The following is a 19,714-nucleotide window of genomic DNA, read 5'->3' on the forward strand; positions in this document are numbered from 1 at the left end:
GGCAATCACGGGCAAGTTCTTAACTCGCGAGGTTGACCTAGACCTCAGAAAGGGAGGTGAAGGTGAGAACTGCTAGGAATACTGTGATGTTGAAAATTTTGACCTTAACTCTTAGTTGCCGCGAGAAAATGGTAGTTTCTTACAGATCTCGGAAAAAGATTATTTGACACTACAAATATTGCAGCACACATTGCAGCATAGCATATTGTGCATAATGAAATGCTCTTTCCAAACACGTACGTTGCCGAACAAAAAAAAAATTATTAGTTAAAACATAAAAATCCTAGAAAGCGTTATTCTTGCTGCCATTTATAGAAACAATAAAGAAACATCTCTACAAAAACATTAATATCAAAGGAAATTCAGAATATGCATTTTAAAGATAAATAACCCATGAGTAATGTCTGAAAAAATAAATGCTCAGTACACCGCTGTTCTTCGGATACAAAAAAAAGAAACAGACCACTTCATCGCTCATGCCATACAGTGAAGCAATTCCTGGATTTTGTGAAGCATAAGTACGCTCTGCACCTTTCCCACAAAACATCTGGTTTTTGTTCAACTTTGCAGTCCTCGTAACACATTTTGCAGTTACTTCTTTCAGGCATCTTTTGAGGATGGTCCAATGAGAATTCCAAGGAACGTACTTGGAATTCGACCAGTTCGTCTAGAGTCATGCACCTCTCCCAGGAACGATTGCTTTCAGCGTAGCTTGGCAACTACAAGATTATGCATCCAAGCATATCTGTTTGCCTTTTTGCAGATTGTCTTTATCACCTCTGCAGAGAAGAGTAGAAAGAAATCCCACGCCGTTGTAAACTGTCTAGCGCTTATCCGTAGTGCTGGGCAGCCTTCTTGGCGTGAATGGAAGTTTCTTTGTTGCTGATGGTAGCTCATCGTAACCAAGCGAAGTATGCACCCTGGAGATAATCAGTAGAGCTTCCAGGTCGTGCGAAAAGATCGGCAGGTAAGTGCGCACAAGGAAGGAGACCGCTCAAGGCCGTGAAGGAAACTCGCCAGTGAACAGCTGTGGATGTCTCATGCTGACTCAATACATCGTTGCTGTCACAGCTTGAATCTGCTTTGCTGTCATCTTCGGAATCATAACTAGAGTCCCCAACAGCAAATTGAAGTGCGGGTGCAGCATAGTTTTGAGCACAACGCTTTTCTCGCGACGCAACTGCGTGAGACGACGCCATGGGAGTGACTTTCAATAACTGTGCAGTGACACCGGCAGCGCCCCTTGCTCTTGGAAACTCTTGGAAACTGGTTGAAAATGCCAGGTTCACATGTTGGACATGTGGCGGACCTTCAGAAATACACTTTGACGGAATAAAATGACTCAGACTCCAAACCAAAGCTCGCTAGTGAACAGCTCGCGTCATTTTCCGTTGCTCAGCATTGCCGGACGGCAAAGCCGGCGATATAATTTAATCTTTGACTTGCTGGGAGTCATTTAACTACAAAATTTTGGTGCTAGTGCAGCGTAATCATGAACGGCAAGCTTTTTTCTCGAGCACAGCAGAAGGCGACAGCCATGCCTCTTTTTGCTACAACATATGCTCATTAGTTAGCAAAAAGGTCCGTCAAAAATCACAATATCGCTGAAGCATGAAAATTTAAACTGATTCTGAAGGTGCAATGTCTGTACTAACTACTCGATGACCTTAAGTGGATAAGAAACGGCTCCAACAAGTCGAAATTGGCAAGCATCGATCACCAGTGATCGATTTGAATATGCATGGTAACGAAAGAGTTAAGCACCCGGATCAGTTCGAATTCAAGTGATATCAGCTGCACGCTCTGCCAAGGTTGTTTGCTTAGCACCACATTCTCGCGTTCAGCCCAGGGATGCCAGCCGATAAGTGTATGACGGTGACTGAAGCTGCGGACGCCGAAAGTTGTCTGGCTCGATATTTCACACGTGTCTTGCACGCATAGTGGCTTTAAAAATGGCAGCCACGAAGAAAGCTTGCACCATTCAGTTTGTCCTCTATACTTTTGCTGGCGAGATGGTACCTTGGCTTCCTGAGAGCCGTACGGCCACTAAGAATAGATTTTCATTGTAACCTTGGAAGGAAGGAGCAGGAGGAAAAAAAATTGTATTTAAGGCCAACACTAAGGCCCAGTAAAGAAGAGCAGACGGTCTGCTAAGGCCTATTGTTGATCCGCCTTGTCCGAGTGAAGCCAAGCACTCCAGGAATGTGGGAAAGGGTAAGGAAAATAAGGAGAGGTAGTAGCAGTGGTACATGAGTATAGAATGTGTTCTGTATCGGCCATTATCTCCGGACATTAGGGGCAGTGTGCTGTGCTATGCCAACCGAAGTTGTAGAGCATTAGTGGGGTGAGAAGAGTGTTCATTAGAACTGTTCGAAGGACATGTGCTTGTTCCGTGTTAAGTGAAAGATGAGGTTGGGGTAAAACAATGCAGTTATCCCTATGTTCTTGTAGTGTTCAGCTCGTTGGTCTTTGTACGTGGCGGCATCTTCCACTGTCGTAAGGTTTGGCCAGAGGATCGAGGGTGCCTGAAGGTTAATGGTCATCGACACCTGGCGAAGCATGCTGGTTAGGCCTAACAATTGAGGCAGGCTTGGAAGTGGGCGGCAAACTGGCACAAGTTTGGCTCTCGTCATTTATAAGGCCTGAGATCATGCCCACAGGCTAGCTTGAGGAACAAGGAGCATGCTTCGCAAGTTGCTGTCGGAATAAAAAACACTAAACGGCTATTTTTTGTATACAACTTCATAAACAAACATCTGGCAGTTTCTAATAGCAATTGCTATTCTACAAGTAACAAATGGGTTTTCATGTAATGCGTTTTGTTTATCATAAAGATATGTTAATCACCCAAGTCCTTGTGCCTGGGCAGGCTTCAAACACATGGCTTTTTGGTTTAGGTGAAATGTTTTAACCTGAGCGCATTGTACAACTTTCACAACTCGCATGCCGCTCATGTGATGCACTACTCGTGAGTTGCACTACTTCGTTTGGGCTTCCCAGAAGAACATGTCATCGCAAGCAATGAAATGCTGCCCATGATAGAGAATAGGCAGAGCTTTGTGTGCCAACAGATTTCTGTTATGATGAATGTTAAACATGAAACACTTGTCCAAGGCAGTGTCAATGAATGGGCAGTCTCTGCACATGTGTGGTTTGCACGTTGTAATATCATAACAAGCCAACAAGCACTAACAATAAATTAGTGACAGTGAAAGTGGATGAAAAAACAACTTGCCACAGGTGAGAAGCGATCCAACAACCTTCGCATTACGCGTGCGATGCTCTACCAATTGTGGGATCGTTCCCCACCTGCGGCAATTTGTTTTTTCATCCACTTTCATTTCCATTAATCTATCGTTTCTTTATCTTCATTTATTGAACACAAGTAATTTCCCCTACGTTGTCCTTGGTGTCAATGTTTGTTGGCTTCTTATGATATGACTAATAAAAATCGGGCCCCTCGGTTAACCCCCCTTTCTTCTCGCTTGCACATTGTAAATTACACAAATATTTGTGAGCTACTTATGCCAGTACATTACGTGCTCCCTGGTTTTGTTGTTGCCACAGCACACATGTAGAGTTTCGGCTACAACGGTAAGAGTGCATGCTGTGCAGGACGTGCTGATCCACGAGTCGGTGCACCAGCGAGCGGTGAAACGACAGCTGCAGCTGCGCGAGTGTCTGGAGCTGTTCACGACGACCGAGAAGCTAGGTGCCGAGGACCCCTGGTTCTGCCCCACGTGCCGCAGTCAAAAGCAGGCCACCAAGAAGCTCGACCTGTGGAGCCTGCCCCGAGTGCTCATCATCCACCTGAAGCGCTTCTCCTACAACCGCTTTTGGCGTGACAAGATCGACACCCACGTCGACTTCCCCATCACGTGCGTCCATATTGCTCGCCTCTCAAGCTGTGCCGTGCTCTTGGCCTGATTGTTTGTGGCTGTGGGAGGTGTAGCGAGGGATCCAGATGTGGACCTAGTTCCAGGATTTCAATTTCATGTGAGATTTCAAACATGAGAAATGGGAGCTTTATTGTCTACCTGCCATGGTAGCTCGATTATGGCATTTTGCTGCAAGGTGTCAGTTCACGGAATCAAATCCTGGCCACAATGGCCTTGTTTAAATGGGGGACGAAATGCAAGAACACCCGTGTACTTAGATTTAGGTGCACGTTAAAGAACCCCAGGTGCTCAAAATGATCCAGAGTCCCTCACCACGGTGTGCCTCATAATCAGATTGTGGTTTTGGCATGTAAAACCCCATCATTAAAATCTTTAGCATTAATTTGGGGGTAGAACTGCAGGAATGAATCACATTTTCTTTACTGTATGGTCAGCCAAAGAAATTTACTGAAAACAGGTTCCACAAAAATATGAATTTGTGCTTTGTAAAGGCATATCGCTTCAATTTAGTAAATTACTGGGCAGGTCATAAAAACTATATTACAGACTGCTTTTTAGCAAATCTCATGTCCTGTAAATATTTGTAGCCAACTGTGTATTGCAGATATGTAGATTTAAAGCGTTAATTCCCATCAAGTGTGCATAAATTAAATTTATTGTTAGCAATACAGTATCTGCATATTTATATAAACTTTATAGAATACAAACAGAATTGTTGGAAGGCTCCCCCATTCTATTTCTGGTAGCAGTGTGTAAATACAGTCGAATCTCGACAATTCAAACTTGAAGGGGCCCGAAAATTTGTTCGAAATAAAAGATGTTTGAATTGATGTTCTTGAAGCATTCGTGCACGATGCACGAACAGTGCGAGTCGTGAAGCGGGGCGAGCACACAGTGAGCGAGGACCACGTAAGAGCCCACTCCGGCCAACACTCGCTTCTCTGAAACGGCAGAAAACGAAACTTCAAGAAGCAAGCTGGCGCCGGGCCTGCGGGTCGGGCGGCATTGGCGTGGAGACCGTCAAAGCTGAGGGAGTTAAGAAGGAGTGCGAGGAGAGCGCAGTTGCGAGGAAGGGAGGGAAGGAAGCGGATTTGCTTTCCTGCCAGCTTGATGGCTGGCGCTAATTACTTCTTCGAGGAGGCATACTGCTACCGAAGCAGTGGAGTTGCCGAGGCCGGTCTTGGCCTCCGCTGCTGCTTCCCTCTACGTGTTAGCATGCTTTTTTCTTTGTCTGCTGACAGATCTCTGTGTTTACATTCTTCATCCTGCGTTCTTAATGCGAGTAATGTCTTATCAAGATGACGAAGTCTGTTCTACTGATCATAATAGTGTTGGTGCGCTGCCTCCTGTTGCGGTGGCGTTGGGGTTCAAAATACAAGCAGAATGAGGTACTGGGTGTCACCTTCGCGTCTTTGTATTCAGGGTCTGTCTTGTCGTACAGCATCGGATATGGCGCTGTCTCCAACAACCTTTTCATTGGGAAGTTTCAGTTGAGACTCGTCATTGCAAAAAAACAACCCGCAAACGAGACCAAACCAAGCCAACCAAAACAAGCGCGAGCAAGAGCTGATGCAAGCAGATGATAGGGCAAAACAAGCGGCCCGGTCGGTAGAGCAGTCGGGCGGGTCTGCATGACACCAGTTTCCCGAGCATGTCACTGTAGGGGCCGCTCTTATTGGTCACCTTCGCTCGTGGCTCGCTTGCCACCGCGGCGAGCCGTGAAAAATCTGCCCAGGACCAGTCCCTCCTATGGCGCGCATTTTACCGCTAGTGTGGCTGGCGCATTACGGCGTGACACAGAAACAGCGACCTTGCCATTTGAGAGTTTTTTCCCCCCTTCAGGCATGGTGTTGAGGGGTCCCTCCTAAGCTTTTCCTCTATGCTAATTGGAGGCGCCGCCGCGTGAATGGGTGCACTGCTGAGAACATTCTCGGAGTGTGGTATGTTCGAATTAACTGTCGCAAATGCTTGTGCATTCGAATTACCGGGCGTTTTCACCTATTGGAATACACATAATTTTGACAGGACCACATCATCAAGTTCGAGTTGAGTAGGTTTGAAGGAGATTCGACTGTATTGGCAGGCGTTGCAAGCAGAAACTTTAATTATCACATAAGATGCCAAGATTGTACCAGAACAATGAATGGAGAAACATTCTAACTTGTTGCTTGAACAAACAAAGCTATGGGCTAATGCAAAAAGCACGACAGCAGATGTTGCATGATGACCAACTGTCACCTCATTTTTTAGGAAACTAGACTCAAATGATTTACACAGTAAAACCTTGTTAATTAGGATATCACGGGGCTGACAAAAATGTTCACATTAACTGAATGTCGAATTATCAAGGGTACCAAGAGAACAAGCAAATGCATAAACCTTAACACTATTTCATTTACCGAATGAATCGGCAAATCCTGTTTCGACACAAAGACAGTTCGGAAGCTGCAGTTCTCGTCATCTCGTGACTGATTAGCAGACACAGCGGTGCAGGCCTTGTGGCTTTTTTCGCATTGCAGTTTTGCTTCAAAATCCACGCCTTCGTCCGGGATGTGCTTTTCGTTAGTGCATGCACATCCCAATGATTCTGTTGCCAGTGGGCTGCACGAGTGAGCTGGTTGGCAACAAATTGTCCGTCCATCGTGATACCTTTGCATTGCACCAAGTGAAAACGGAACTATTGCTCGCCACAACCGCTGCGAATGAAACCGTGGTCGCTATCCTGAAGGCACACAGGCAATGTGCACAGTCAAGACGAAAATACCGTTTGCTGCTTCCGCTGTGGACGAAACCATGGCCGCTGTCGGCACCGCAATCACGAATGCTGACGATTCAACTCCAAAGGCACATGCCCAATGCACTCTCGATTGAAACAAAACTACTACTTGCCGTAACTGCAGTGGACGAAACCACGGCCATGATTGGCATGATCATGGATGATGACTACACAGTTCTAAAAGGCATGCAGCCAATGCACACACCAAGTCAAAACGAAACTACTGTTAGCGCAAGTGCTGCGGGTGGAACCATGGTAACTAATGACGCGATCATGGATGGCGACTTCGCAGTTCTAAACGCACGTGCCCAACGCAGTGTCATGTGCAGCAGCAAACACAAGAACAAGGGCTATAAAGACAAATAAACATGAAGCATTCTGGCATTTCTGTCATTTCCCACTGATGAATGCCAAAGCGACTCTGGTGCTTCATTTCAGTTGAACGCTAGTGCGGCTTTTGCTCTTCTACGTCTTGCACGTGTGCCACTCGCTGCGCTCCAAGGTTTGACCGAATGAACTGCTGTACGGCCAAGTACATCAGAATTAAAGAGAATTTGGTGCCACTAAATCTTGCATACGCCTGCCGGGACCAGAGGACAAATCCGTATTATCTGATTTTCCAAATTAATGATGGTCAAATTAACGAGGTTTTACTGTGTTAAGATCATTCTAAAATGCTTTGAGAAATGGCCATCAATGGACCTTTTGTTTCATTTAATGGCTGTTTGCTCTTTTAAGTTAAGGCACCTCTATCTTGTGGTGACCGTCATGTAGCATGCTGACATTCAGAAAGCATCTGCAGAAATAGGAAGGAAACAAACGTCTTTGCTGCTGTCTTTCCTTCATCGCTTTTGCCTTTGCACCTGTGCTAAGATGCAGTCTGAATGCATTGCAATTGCAAACTTTGTTAGTCGGGCAGTGTAGAGCAGCCTGCATGCACCTTGGTTACTCGCAAAGCAACTTGGAGCATGGCGCCATTCCCTACTCCTTTTTTCTTCCAGTGATCTGTGCATGGACGACTACATAATCAACCGGAAGCACGAGCGAGCTGTGTACGACCTCATCGCAGTTGCCAACCACTACGGGGGCATGGGAGGTGGCCACTGTGAGTATGGGCAGTGTAATTGTTTGTGAAGGTTATTTAGGCACTCATTATGAGCATTATTAAAACACAACTAGCACAATGAAGCAAGTGTCCAACTTAACGAGGACACGAAGATAGCGACCAGATGTGCAGCGCACTTCCAGCTGATTTGATATTTAAAGCATTTTGTCAACATCAGGCACGTTCCTTAGCGCTGGCATTTCCTTACTGAGTCTACACTGAGGCAGTCTTCATTGGGGCATACTTTCCACTTTCTTTGTGCATTGTCCTTTTCCATTGGTCAGCCTAGCCTACTCAGTCCTAGTCTTAAGTCTAGTCGAACCTGAGTTGGCCTAGTTGATCAGCCAGCCCAGAAGTGGCAACATCAAGTGAGTGCAGCTCCGCTAGCAAAATTAAAGGCATACTAAAGGGAACACTGGTATATTATAAGCGTGTGCAAATATCAAAAGTCGCTAATTGAATTCGATACAAATACAGCCAACATCCGATTTCTTGGACCCACTAAGGGCTGCGAAAGTCAGAAAAATCGGGTAGTTAAAAAAGAAAATGAATGCATGCCTTTAAGTGCTCCATGCCTCCTTGTGTCAATTCAAGCCTTTAGCTCAAAGCGCCACCAGCATGTCCAAAATAACTTTGAAAGCCTGCCAGTACTTTTATTAGGTGTATCAGTGCTTGGGCTGCGACAGGAGATGGCGGGTGCACCTGTATGTGTAATTAAAAAATAAATACTGTGCCCCGTGACAGGGACCCCTTTCCATTGTTGGTGTGATTCACCACACTGCATTGCGACAAAGAGTCAGTGCCATGGCTTACAGTGTTCTACTCTGGCGGTAGTTGCAGTCATGTGGCCCCTATCTTGAAACCAGTCTGCGGTGGGTACAGAGTCTAGGCACACCGAGGACTGTGTGTGTGCTGTGTTCTAGCTGCTTAGTTTGCATTGAAGCGAGACGCAGAGGTAAGGGAAATTCACTTGCTGCTGCCGCCGCTCTTGTTCTATTGTTGATAAGTTCTCCGAAGACACTTTCAAGGAAGTGTTGCGCCGATTGCGCCACCTTACGCCAAGCCATCGAGCGGCGGCAACCTGCGCTAAAAAACTCATTTCGAATGAAGTTTCCAAATTTAGCAGGCGCGCACTTTGTCCACATCGCAGACTGCTTTCAATATGCGGCACCCGCGCTGGTGGGCACTTTGTCCACATCGCAGATTGCTTTCGAGATGCGACACCCGTGCTGGCGCGCACTTTGTCCATATCGCAGATCTCTTTCAAGATGCGGAGCCAGCGCTCGCATGCACTTTGTCCCCATCGCAAATCACTTTCAAGATGCGCAAGCGCTCACTTTATCCGCATCGCAGATTGCTTTCAAGATGCGGCGGCCGCACCGTTAACAGCAGCCACCGCAGTAGAACCCCCCTCTTTCCCTCGCCTTCTCCCCGTGCCTCGTGTGCGAAAGACGGTGCGCTTCTGTCCCTATTTCCTCCCACCCTCCCTTGCATGCAAGATATTGAGCCGCAATCGTCGGCTGACCCTCACAAGTTAGTTGCCAGCCCGTGTCGACAGGGCAAATGTCCGTTTTACATGTCCGATTTTGACAAATTGCCACTAATTTCCTCTGCTGTAGACGATAGTCCATCGTTGTGCGGTCCGTTAAAAGCGAACTTTGTTGGGTTAATAAAATAGGTAGGACAAGTTCTTGGACTTGCGCAGCGAAATAATGTGGTGCCGGAAAACCACAAGCAGCTCTTCGAAGGATTCAAGCAGCTTTTGCAAAATCAAAGTTCGGCGGCGTAAGGAAAATCCAGCACGGCACATGTAGCGATAAATCCACTGCTTGCTCGCTTTGAAGCCAGAGCTCAGTAGCCCTTTTCCTTTTGCAAGCTCCTTAGCTTTTGCCTGCATAAGCTCCACGCTCGCAGCTAGATGCGCGGCTCGCTGTTGAGCATACGAAATCCGTCGGGGTGAGTTCGATTTCCGGGAATGTCCCACTCTTCGGGCCGCAAAAGCTTCTTCGTGTTTCGCTGCATGCGAAAAGGGCTTCCTTCTATCGGCGCCATCCGCGAATGCTTCCCTCGACACCAAACTGCCTCCCTACCGCACTGTTGCTGATGTCCTGTACGGCTAAAATAACCTTTCTCTTGAAAGAAGCCAAGTACTGTTTTCATGGTCCAGACATCTTGTTCCTTCAATGTGAAATAAAAAAGATGCACTTCGCGAAGCGTGGTTTGCACATGTGCTGCCAAGGTGCACACACAACAATAAAGAAACGATGCTGTAGTCACGTAGCAATAATGAGCCCAAGCCGTAGCCACGCAGCAGTAACGAAGTCAAGCCATAGTCACGCAGCAATAACAAAAACAAAAACTTCTAGCCCAAATTTCTGACTGAATTCTTTGTTCGGATCCGCATATAGTATGTATGAGGCGAAAATTTGGGACGCTAATAACAGGAAAGAAACCTCGTATTATACGCGGGTTTTTACGGTATAAGTTCCACCTCAAATGGAGTGCCAAGGTAAGTGCAGGTAACCGTGGCAACACTTTTTTCTTTCTTTTTTCCTTGTTGCAGACACGGCTTACGCCAAGAACAAGGAAACGCAGAAGTGGTACCACTTTGACGACTCAAGCATTTCCTCAGCCACAGAGGACAATGTTGTGGTAAGTGTCGTCTAAATGGTGTGCCTGGTAGTGTGTGTAGAGGACAAGTGCTGGAACTTTGCTTGGTTATATGTCAGGTGCATAAAATTAGAGATTTATTTATTAGGGGTGTGCAAATACTTGAATTTTCAAATAATTCAATTCACGAATTGGTATATTCAGGGAAAGACCCGACCAAGGTGTGTGTGGAAGAATTGACATTTCGACAAATTGGTAAGGCAGCACAAGACGACTAGTCGTCTTGCACTGCCTTTTTAACCTGGTCGGTGCCTTGATGGCGCGCAATCTTGAACTTTCACGTTCATGAACAAGGTTCATTCAAGTTGACAGGACTAATCTCAACGATAACAGGACGCAGAAAGAGGGAACGGCAACAAAAGCGGCATGCATGGACTGCATGGAAGAATGTGCAAAGATTTGACTAATTAGCCATCAGAAGGCAGGCAGATCATTTCGGATAGGCATGTTACCACATGCATTCTATAGCTTTCTGTCCACACACAAGCTTAAGAATAGAAACACACTTGTTCTGGATCTGCCAGCGCATAATCGACACACAAATCAATATATCAGCACTGTTGCGCATGCGTTTGGCTTCCATCGGTCATGGTCCAGCTTGTTATCTTTCATCTTGAATGCCATTGTTCTTTATGAGAAACCCACAGTAATGCATAGACAAGTGAATTTTTTTACCACTCTACACACCACAATGCAGCATGCACCGCATTCTATAAAGGCATCTTCATGCAAAGAAAGTGTTGGACGCACAAAAGTTTATTGGGGAGGCTCTCCCCTCCCACTTTTGTTTTTGTGAGACCTGTCAGCAGATTAAACTCTGACCATACTGAGTATAAGTGAAACCCCCTGTTTTCATTCTCTGTACGCTTTAATAAGGTTTTATAGTGAGTCTGTGTGCAAACACATCGATGGAAAAAAGCAGAGGGGAGGGGTTCTATGACACTCTGGTAAAGGTGGTGGGATTCCCCAAGGCCAGAAAGCTTGAGAAGCCCTGTGCTAGGAAATTCAGCTTTTTCTCAGATCTTGCAGGCTGTAAACTTCTGATACAAACTGTACTGCTTTAGATAAACGAAATCCAAGATATGGCAAAGTAGAATGTATTGTCATTGCTTCCACAGCTTTGTGATGTCGGTGCCATTTTGTCTTTTGTAGGCAGTTTGTGGCCTATTCCACCCTTGGCAACCACATAAGTAGGGGTGTGAAATCATGCTCTTCAGTTATTGCATCTAAAAGTTGTTGCACTTCAAACTTTTCAATTTATGTTCCTTTTGTCTATGATAGTACTTGTTTTAGTATGCAACACTGTTCAGCTTTTCTCAATGTTTAGTGTGAATTAGTGCACAATATAGCAGGATTCTTCGGGACTTTTTTGTATTGCACACAGTTAAGCAAGTGAATTCATTCTGCACTTAATGCATTGTACAATATCTTGAAACTGTAATTGCAACTAGCTTCAATTCACTTTCAGGATGTAAGTAACTATGCACACTGGCATGTAAGTACTTACTGCAGCATGTAACTTGGGATGATATGCACAGCTTTAGGAACATGTTTTGGTAAGTAGCATCAGTAATCTAACAGAAAAAAAATTACTAGTAACGATTGTCACGCATGCATAGCTAAATTTAGTGCCTTTATCCAGGTCCTATTTAGTGCCCTATGGAAGGGCTTAATTACAGAACATGTTGCAGTAATTGGTGTACAGTGTGATAATGTAACCAGTGTAATGCAGAACATATGGCACAGATGAAATCCGCCTTTGCATACTCTGAGTGGGCATGTGCGAAACCGTAGCAGCGAGTGCTGGAATTGTTTTGTACAGCATCAGTAGACAGTTATAGTATAGTGTACACAACTATAGCGTACGCTAAGCAACGAACGTAACCTAACCTAACCTAACGCTAAATCTGAGAAATAGCATGCAGTAACAACCCGTTTTATTACAGCGTACACAATAGTATAGCATACGCTAAACTAAAACTGTCTAGGGGTTTGCGGAGCAGACGACGCGCTTGTATGGATAGCGCGAGTAGGCTGCAGCATAGTTGAAGTTCATGCTGGCGTGAACTAGTTTTGTCGACACTGTATTCGCACTGCGTTTTTGTAGAAATTTCACCTGTTCACATCTATATTCGTTTAACATGTGGTACATCGCTGTAGGCTGACACGATACCGATGCTGACAAGAAGTCGATCTGACACCGATGGCAACATTCGGCCGATTAGTTGGCAGGCTGTGTCAATTAGAGTGTCGTCCTGACAGGTTTCCATGCTGATGGCTTTCATGCTGATGACACCAGCAAAACCAGTCTGCAGGTCACCCTGCAGATCGCCCACACTGAGAGAACATTGCACAGACAACGCAAATGTTGCAGCAACTGCACTTGCATATACACTCGAACCTCATTATAGCGAAATGGGATATAATGAAATAATGGATATAATGAAATAATGGATATAATGAAGTAAATGAAATTCCCCCTGAAATCCCCATAGATATCCATGCTCTTAAAGCCTTGTTTTAACAAAGTGAAATTCTCCTACCAATGGGTATAACGAACTAGATTTGTTTTCGAAACCAAAAAAACACGTGACTGTTGCTTGCCGAGCACATTCCTTTCCACAGTGTTCGGTACTCGTTCTCCATGGCAGCTAGACTCCTACGCACCCGCGTTGAATATGTCGTCGAGCAATATTCTGAGATGGCATTGGCATCAGTGCAGTCTCGCAGGCCAAAACCCAGCCCAGCCAAGCCGGTGCGGTGAAGTGCGCTATTGTCCTTGATCACACAGTGAAGCGCTGTGTTGTGTGCCACATGCTTCTTTATCGCAACAAGCCAAGTGGAAAGCAGACGTGAATGACTATAACAATAGAACAGAAGGCAGCCATCTAAAGTCTGTCGCACCAGGTGCCAAGTCACGTGTTGTACATCGACAATTCTTTTGTTTTATTCAAATTGAATTGCATTTGTGTCTGTGTAACGGTTGCACAGGCCGCAAGGCCGTTTTCTTATTTCTGTTTACAATTGTGCACCCCATTGGCCATATGCTGCAGTAAATGGCAATAATGTATACAACGAAGCAATGGATATAGCAAGGTAATCTTAGCTCCCCCTTCAAATTCGTTATAACGAGGTTTGAGGTGTATATTTATTGTTGCACAAAGTGAGTCGAAATGTACTTCTCAAGTTGAAATGCACAATATACAGCCCTTGCCAACTGTCCACATCAAACTCGAGGCGGTGTCAATCAAAGGCTGCCAGTTGCGCTTGCCGCCACTTCCATAAAAAAAATGCAACTACATAGACTGGTAGATCTGTGTGTATGTTGTTATGCTGACTGACTGACTTATTAGTTACCAAGAAGCACGATTTGCCTCTTTTTTCAATCAGGCAACAAGTGATCGCCCTCGCGATACTGCAGCATAAACAACCTCCCTTACTTGCCTTGCAAGTACAACAGGCATCGGTGTTTTTGCTTGAAAAGACCACACTCTCTAAATGAGCGCTTATGCGCGCAATGTTTTCTTTGGCTAACAGAACGCTATAGAACACGCTATAGAACACACACACTTTATACCTGATGAAGAGCCCTAAAAATCAGAACGACCTATCGAAATCAACAATTGCCACCTTCCCCATACTATACCGTGTGGCCCAGCTATAGCGTTAGCCAAGCTGTTCAACCACAATAACAAAAAAATAATAATAATGATAATAATGTAGATGTTATAATTCATATCTTGCACTGAGATTTTTGTGTGTGTGTGTGTGTGTTTGTGTGTGTATATATACACTTTTTTTTTGTTTGTTTGAACAGCTTGGCTAGTGTTAGCTGGGACACCCTATATATTTAAACCTGGTTCTTCGATATACGTCAGTAGACTGCAATGTTGGAGACAGAGAAGCAGGGAGATCTCGTACGAGTGCCTGCCTGTAGCATCTCTTTGATAAAACATGAGCGTAACCTGGAAGCGGTGCACGAGCTACTGCTCTCGGGGCTACATAGGTCTATTACAAATACACAAAAGCCAAAGAAAGTGAACGTGTGAATGAATGAGGGAACGCTGGAGGTTTTAAAATAGTACCTTGCACCGTGTTTTTAAACATTCTTTTTTTTTTTTTTTCGTTGAAGAGTTTGGCGAACGTTAGCTGGGTTTTCGTCATCATATAGTACAACCACCTATGGTCGCTGTTTTCGAAGTGCCCGGGTCACTCATATCTGCTCGTCTCAGTGCGATGCAACGGTTCTAACATGCGCAACTTGCATGTTTTGCAACATTTTTTTCATCATTCGATGTCAGCGGTGCATGGTTTTCACTGTACTTGAAGCAAACAGCAAGTGGTGTCCCGTATATCTGCCAATGTAAACAAATGCGGCATTCTAGTGTTGTATATATAAGCACTCTGTGTGCACTGTCGCTTCTTTTGAACGGGACCTGAACTACCCCTCAGGCTTGGTGAAAAAAAAAAGTCCAGGTATAGCATATGCTGCTGTGAACATCCCAGCCAAGTTTTGCAATCTTGCATGGCACATGGAGCTCGCAGACAGAGTGCGAAGTCACCTTTTTCTCAAACACTCTCTTTTCAACAGAAGCCTGCTTCTCACTCTTTTCTGGACGCTTTATTTTGTAATATAGCAGATTCCCATATGCAGCTGCTGTTGGCCATTAGCTGACATCAATCAAGAAAGGTATTTGGATCGGTGCACTTCTTCCTGCTGTTACTGCGTATTCATTGACGCAGTTTAATAGAAAGGCTGAAGTAAGCGAAAATGTGCTTTTGAATTTTGATAATAATTACATAGTTCCGGAAGAACCTGACTATTATCTGCTCATGCTTGGTCGTGGCCGGCCACATAGGAATCAATCTTTAACCACCTTGCTTATTGGTGTCGTAGCCATCAGGTCTCGCAAATTCGGCTGGTTTTGAACACACAGCTTCGAAACTCTTGAAACTTAAGGTCAGACCACACGCACGCTTGCCAGTGTGCATTAGATGGTTAGATGCCTTTGCAGGCATCGCTTTGCATTGAGCTATTGATAGCGTTTCAAAAAATTCGAAAGTTGGATGTGGCTAATCCGTCGGTCAAGCTGGCGTTGACAAAGCCAGTCCATACCACTTAGCATGGCCAGGCTGGAGCATATAAGCGCGAGCACGCACTCAAGCCCGGTTGTGCACAATGCAAACGCTGCGCATACACACTACAGTTGCATGTTGCTGGGGTCTGCAACGTAGCCTAGATACCGTGGCCGCCGTGAGGAGTCCACTGGCTGAGCGCACTGCAGCTTGCTGAGGACAACTGCCTTTGGCCATGTGGCGCGTGGTAGGTGCCAAAATCGGAAGTACAGTGATGTCTGCATGAACATCCAAAATCAAATTTAAACTGCGCACCTCGGTGACACTCAATAGGCAGAGTGTTGTGGGCAGGCCCCTCTCCGCCGTAGCCTTCACAATGCAAGGCATTGAAGAAATAGCAGAAGCAATGCGAATTAGGTCATATGCAACCTTTGATTGCCAATAAGTCCACTTTTGCTGAACACATTGAAGTACTTTTTATGGCGAAGTATTTTCGAAATAGCTTATCTTAACTTCAGATGCATTTCTCCACTTCAATAAAAAGTGGCTCAGGGCACCTTTAAAGAGCTATAGAGCTATAGTCAAAACTGAACTACAAGTACAGGTCTAACAGTAACAAATACGTGAACTTGGCTTATACGCTATAGCTAACCTTCGCTCAGCGCAATCGACCCTGTCTCAAACATAATGTGGGTGGCTGGCGAGTTCTCAAGATCGTGCATTTCTACTTCCGAAGCATGTTTCAATTCTTATTCGGCCTGACTAATTATGAATACAATTGTAGGCATTGTGGCAATTGCCTTCCGGTGCGATGTATTCATTCAGCAGCCCATTGCAAGGTGATTCGTTTTGTCGGCATAGCTGCATGAAAGCCTGTCATCACATATCAGACTCGCGTTTGTCACTCGCACCAGTGTTGTTGTTGGCACCAATGTCCTGCTTAGGAAGCGTGCAGCAACACAAAACGAAAATTACAAGAATGACTGACAAATGCACAAACATTTCAGCTCGCTTCATGCAGCACGTGTCTCGCAGCACCCCGATGCTGTTCATTCTGTTTCTTGTAGTGCCCACGAAGGTGGCACCACACATCAGGTTGGGGCAAAACAGCTGAGGGTGTCCTTTCAACAATGGACAAAGGAAATCAACTAAGAGGGAGCGTTAACATGATGCAGCCAGCCTTCACAAGCCACCTCTCCATGAACCCACTCCCCTCTCTTTTGTCTCCCTCAAAAATTCAGCCGAACATGCAATCCTGCACTCTGAGGACTTAGTCCAGTACACTTGGTTCCCGGTAGGCTTTAATCAATGTGTTCAGGTGGTCTGCCAACCGCTCTGTGCACATTTTTCTCCCAATATGCTTGTGCAACTTTGGTTGTTTATTTCAGTGTATATATTTTTCGTTTTCATTGCAATGTGTAATTCTGGCAATCGCACCAGTTGTCTTTTTGTAGTAACATGTGTTGAGCATGGTGCGGCAGTGGAAGATTAAAACTTAACACGACACAATCGTGTATTATTTGAAAATAATAAAAAGATGCTGACCACATGTTACGCTAACATTTTCTGGGTTAAGCTTTATTACATTATGCTTGCCTCCTGCCTAGGTATAATCTACCTCCATGCTCTCAACAATGTTTGTATCGTTCCATGCATCTACCCCACGTTTTCCCATTTTTCTACGCAGTCCAAGGCAGCCTACGTGCTGTTCTATGCCCGGCGTGACTCTGGAGATCGGACGTCCCCGAAGAAGCAGAGCACCACAGCAGCGGCAACAAGCAGGCAGAGTTGCTCCACGACGGTCGACGAAGAGCGGATGGACCTCAGTTAGGGCGCTGCCGAGACACGAGTGACAGCGGTGCCTCGAAAGGTGGCTGGTGGTGTTGGCGCTCGCCTTGTGAGAGAGACCATGTGGTGCGCCACAGATGGCAGACTGTTGCCGCTCGCTACTTCTGCCGCTGGGCACATCAGGGCATCCGAGAGGGGCGGGGGCGACAAAATGTAGAACTTGGGTCAACGCACGCAACGGCCTTACTGCTCGCTTGGTGCAAGTTCTTGGCCCTGGGAAGCGTGAAGCTGTGTGCCGGCAAGCCGTCCCGACTGAAAGGGGGAGAAGAGGGTTCGTGATGCCGATGTGGCAAAGGTTCACTACTGGGCCTCCTTTAGCTTTGTCGTCTCTTAACTTGCTGCTGCATTCCTTACCTCCCAGTTGTTGTTTGTGTGATTTTATTTTTTTTTCTTTAATTGTTTGTTTTGTAGCTCCCCCTAAATGGAGCTAAAAAGCAGTGTGCACGCCTCATACTTTTTTTTTTTAATCTTCCAAGTATGCCACTTCTGTGATGTGACTTTGAGGCTGCTGTTACGAAGCGGAGGTCAGTGTAGACTAGCTCTTAATCAGTTCCACATACTAGGTTATATATAGTCAGTTATGCTTTTGAGCCTCAGAAATTTCCAGTCCAGATAGATTAGCAAAATCTTTGCTGCTTTTCCATGCTTTGCATTACAGCAATTTCACAAGAGTTCATTTTTTCTTTTCTTAGCTTGCATGAAAAATTCTTGGTAGTTGGCTGAAGCTCCATGACAAATTTGCATTTGCCAATCTACAGAAGCTAGCAAATTGAAAACAAGGCGAAAGAAGTCATCTGATGACTCGTACAGAGATATTTTTTTGCACAAGTGTGACTAGCTGAGTGATTTGCGGTTTCCAGTTGTGTCAGATGTTTGCCACACTTCGTGACTGAAGTGTTCATGCAAATGTCAGCTGTTGCAGCAAGCGGGTGCAAGGGCAGATCAGGAAGTGTGCATGTGAGCTAAGCGGACGGTGGCATCCAGAACCCAGGGCAGTGCAAACTGCATTGTTCAGATTTGGAGGCTTCGGAAGTTCATCAAAATGATGGAAGTCGTGCGATCGGAAGGGTGTCTTGCAGAGACAGCTTGCAGACACTGTTTGTGAGCTTTCTTCGGTTGTCTTCTTTTTTCCCAGCATACTTGTATTAACACCCTTGGTTGTGGGTGCGAGCGCAGTGTGCATGAGAAGGCTGCTTTTAAAAAGGGAGATGATCTCGCACGAGTTGATAAGCTGGTTGCTATGGCATGTTGTGAGCGAAGCAGCTTACAACATCAGCGTCTCAGTGCCACTGTATGTCTATACCAACCGTTGTGTTGAGAGTGATTTTTTAGGGTTATTTTTGCTTTGACGAATGGTGTAATTTATTTTTAGTCATATTGATCAATCGCTGAACAACCTGTGTGATGGCTTGCAGGCTTTTGCGTCCTTTGTACATGTTTTCTTGTTGAGTTGTATAAATTTCAATGAGTACCTCCCCCCCCCCCCTTCCTTCCTAAATTTCTTTTTCCTTGTTTTCCTTCTTATTCCCAAAGACTGTTGCTGCAAGTGGCAGCATGTTACTAGAGTGTCTGCGAGTTCTGGCTGTGAATTTCAACAACGGAGCTAGATATTCGAATGCTGGTCGAGAGAATGTGATGCTGTCATTTTTACATGAAAAAATAATAAAGAACCTTGCAGGCATGAGGGTTGGCTGCCTTTTCTTGCTTAATGCAACATTTGTGTAGGTTTTATTTTTTAACCTGGAATTGGCAAAACACTTGGCGCTCTGCATGGTGCTAGTTAATATCACATGCAGTGTGCATGGAAAACTCGGAATGTTAAAAGAAAAATAGTCCAGTGGCAACAGCTAAGTCACGTGTCCTTGGGTGGCACTGTCAACTGCTGGAATTGCAAGTCTGCTTTTAAAAAAAAATTTTATTCAATATTCTTCGCATTCAGTGAAGATATTGCAAACATTGCTGTCTTTCAAGCAGCAGTTGGCTGCTAGCAATTTATACCTCCTAGTTTATGCTTCACTCTAGGAAAAAAAAGATGCATCGCTCTGTAAGGTGGAAAGGTGGTGGGAGCATGCATAACATTGTTGGGGAGGGCAGCGAGCAAGTGGTGTTGAGAAGGTTTGCATGCTGGGGGGCGAGGCTGCTGCTGAACAAGCACTGCATCGTGGAGGCTGTACAGCAGAGTATATTATGCAGTGAGGTGGTATAAGGAAGTGTGATATGACTGCGACGGGGTTGAAGAGTGTCTGCCTAATGTTGTGGCATTGAGTAGAGAAAAATGAGGCACAACACATAGCCACGGTTTATCAAGGTTGTCTGTGGAAGAAGCTAACAGAAGCTGTT

At 45.3% G+C, this 19,714-nt stretch overlaps 1 protein-coding gene across 7 annotated transcripts in view; it reads left to right on the top strand.

The window, feature by feature from the left end:
• LOC139059956 (ubiquitin carboxyl-terminal hydrolase 15-like) overlaps positions 1-19,058 on the top strand; it is a 67,123-nt gene extending 48,065 nt beyond the window's left edge. For all 7 annotated transcript variants that reach the window (XM_070538610.1, XM_070538609.1, XM_070538611.1 and 4 more), the window contains 4 exons: positions 3,616-3,878; positions 7,677-7,780; positions 10,344-10,432; positions 17,214-19,058. In XM_070538610.1, the coding sequence (XP_070394711.1) occupies positions 3,616-3,878; positions 7,677-7,780; positions 10,344-10,432; positions 17,214-17,357 (600 nt within the window). In that variant the 3' untranslated portion in view covers positions 17,358-19,058. The remainder of the gene's footprint in view (positions 1-3,615; positions 3,879-7,676; positions 7,781-10,343; positions 10,433-17,213) is intronic.
• The last annotated feature ends 656 nt before the right edge of the window (positions 19,059-19,714 follow it).

This window comes from Dermacentor albipictus, chromosome 5, assembly GCF_038994185.2.
Source record: "Dermacentor albipictus isolate Rhodes 1998 colony chromosome 5, USDA_Dalb.pri_finalv2, whole genome shotgun sequence".
Lineage (NCBI taxonomy): Eukaryota > Metazoa > Arthropoda > Arachnida > Ixodida > Ixodidae > Dermacentor > Dermacentor albipictus.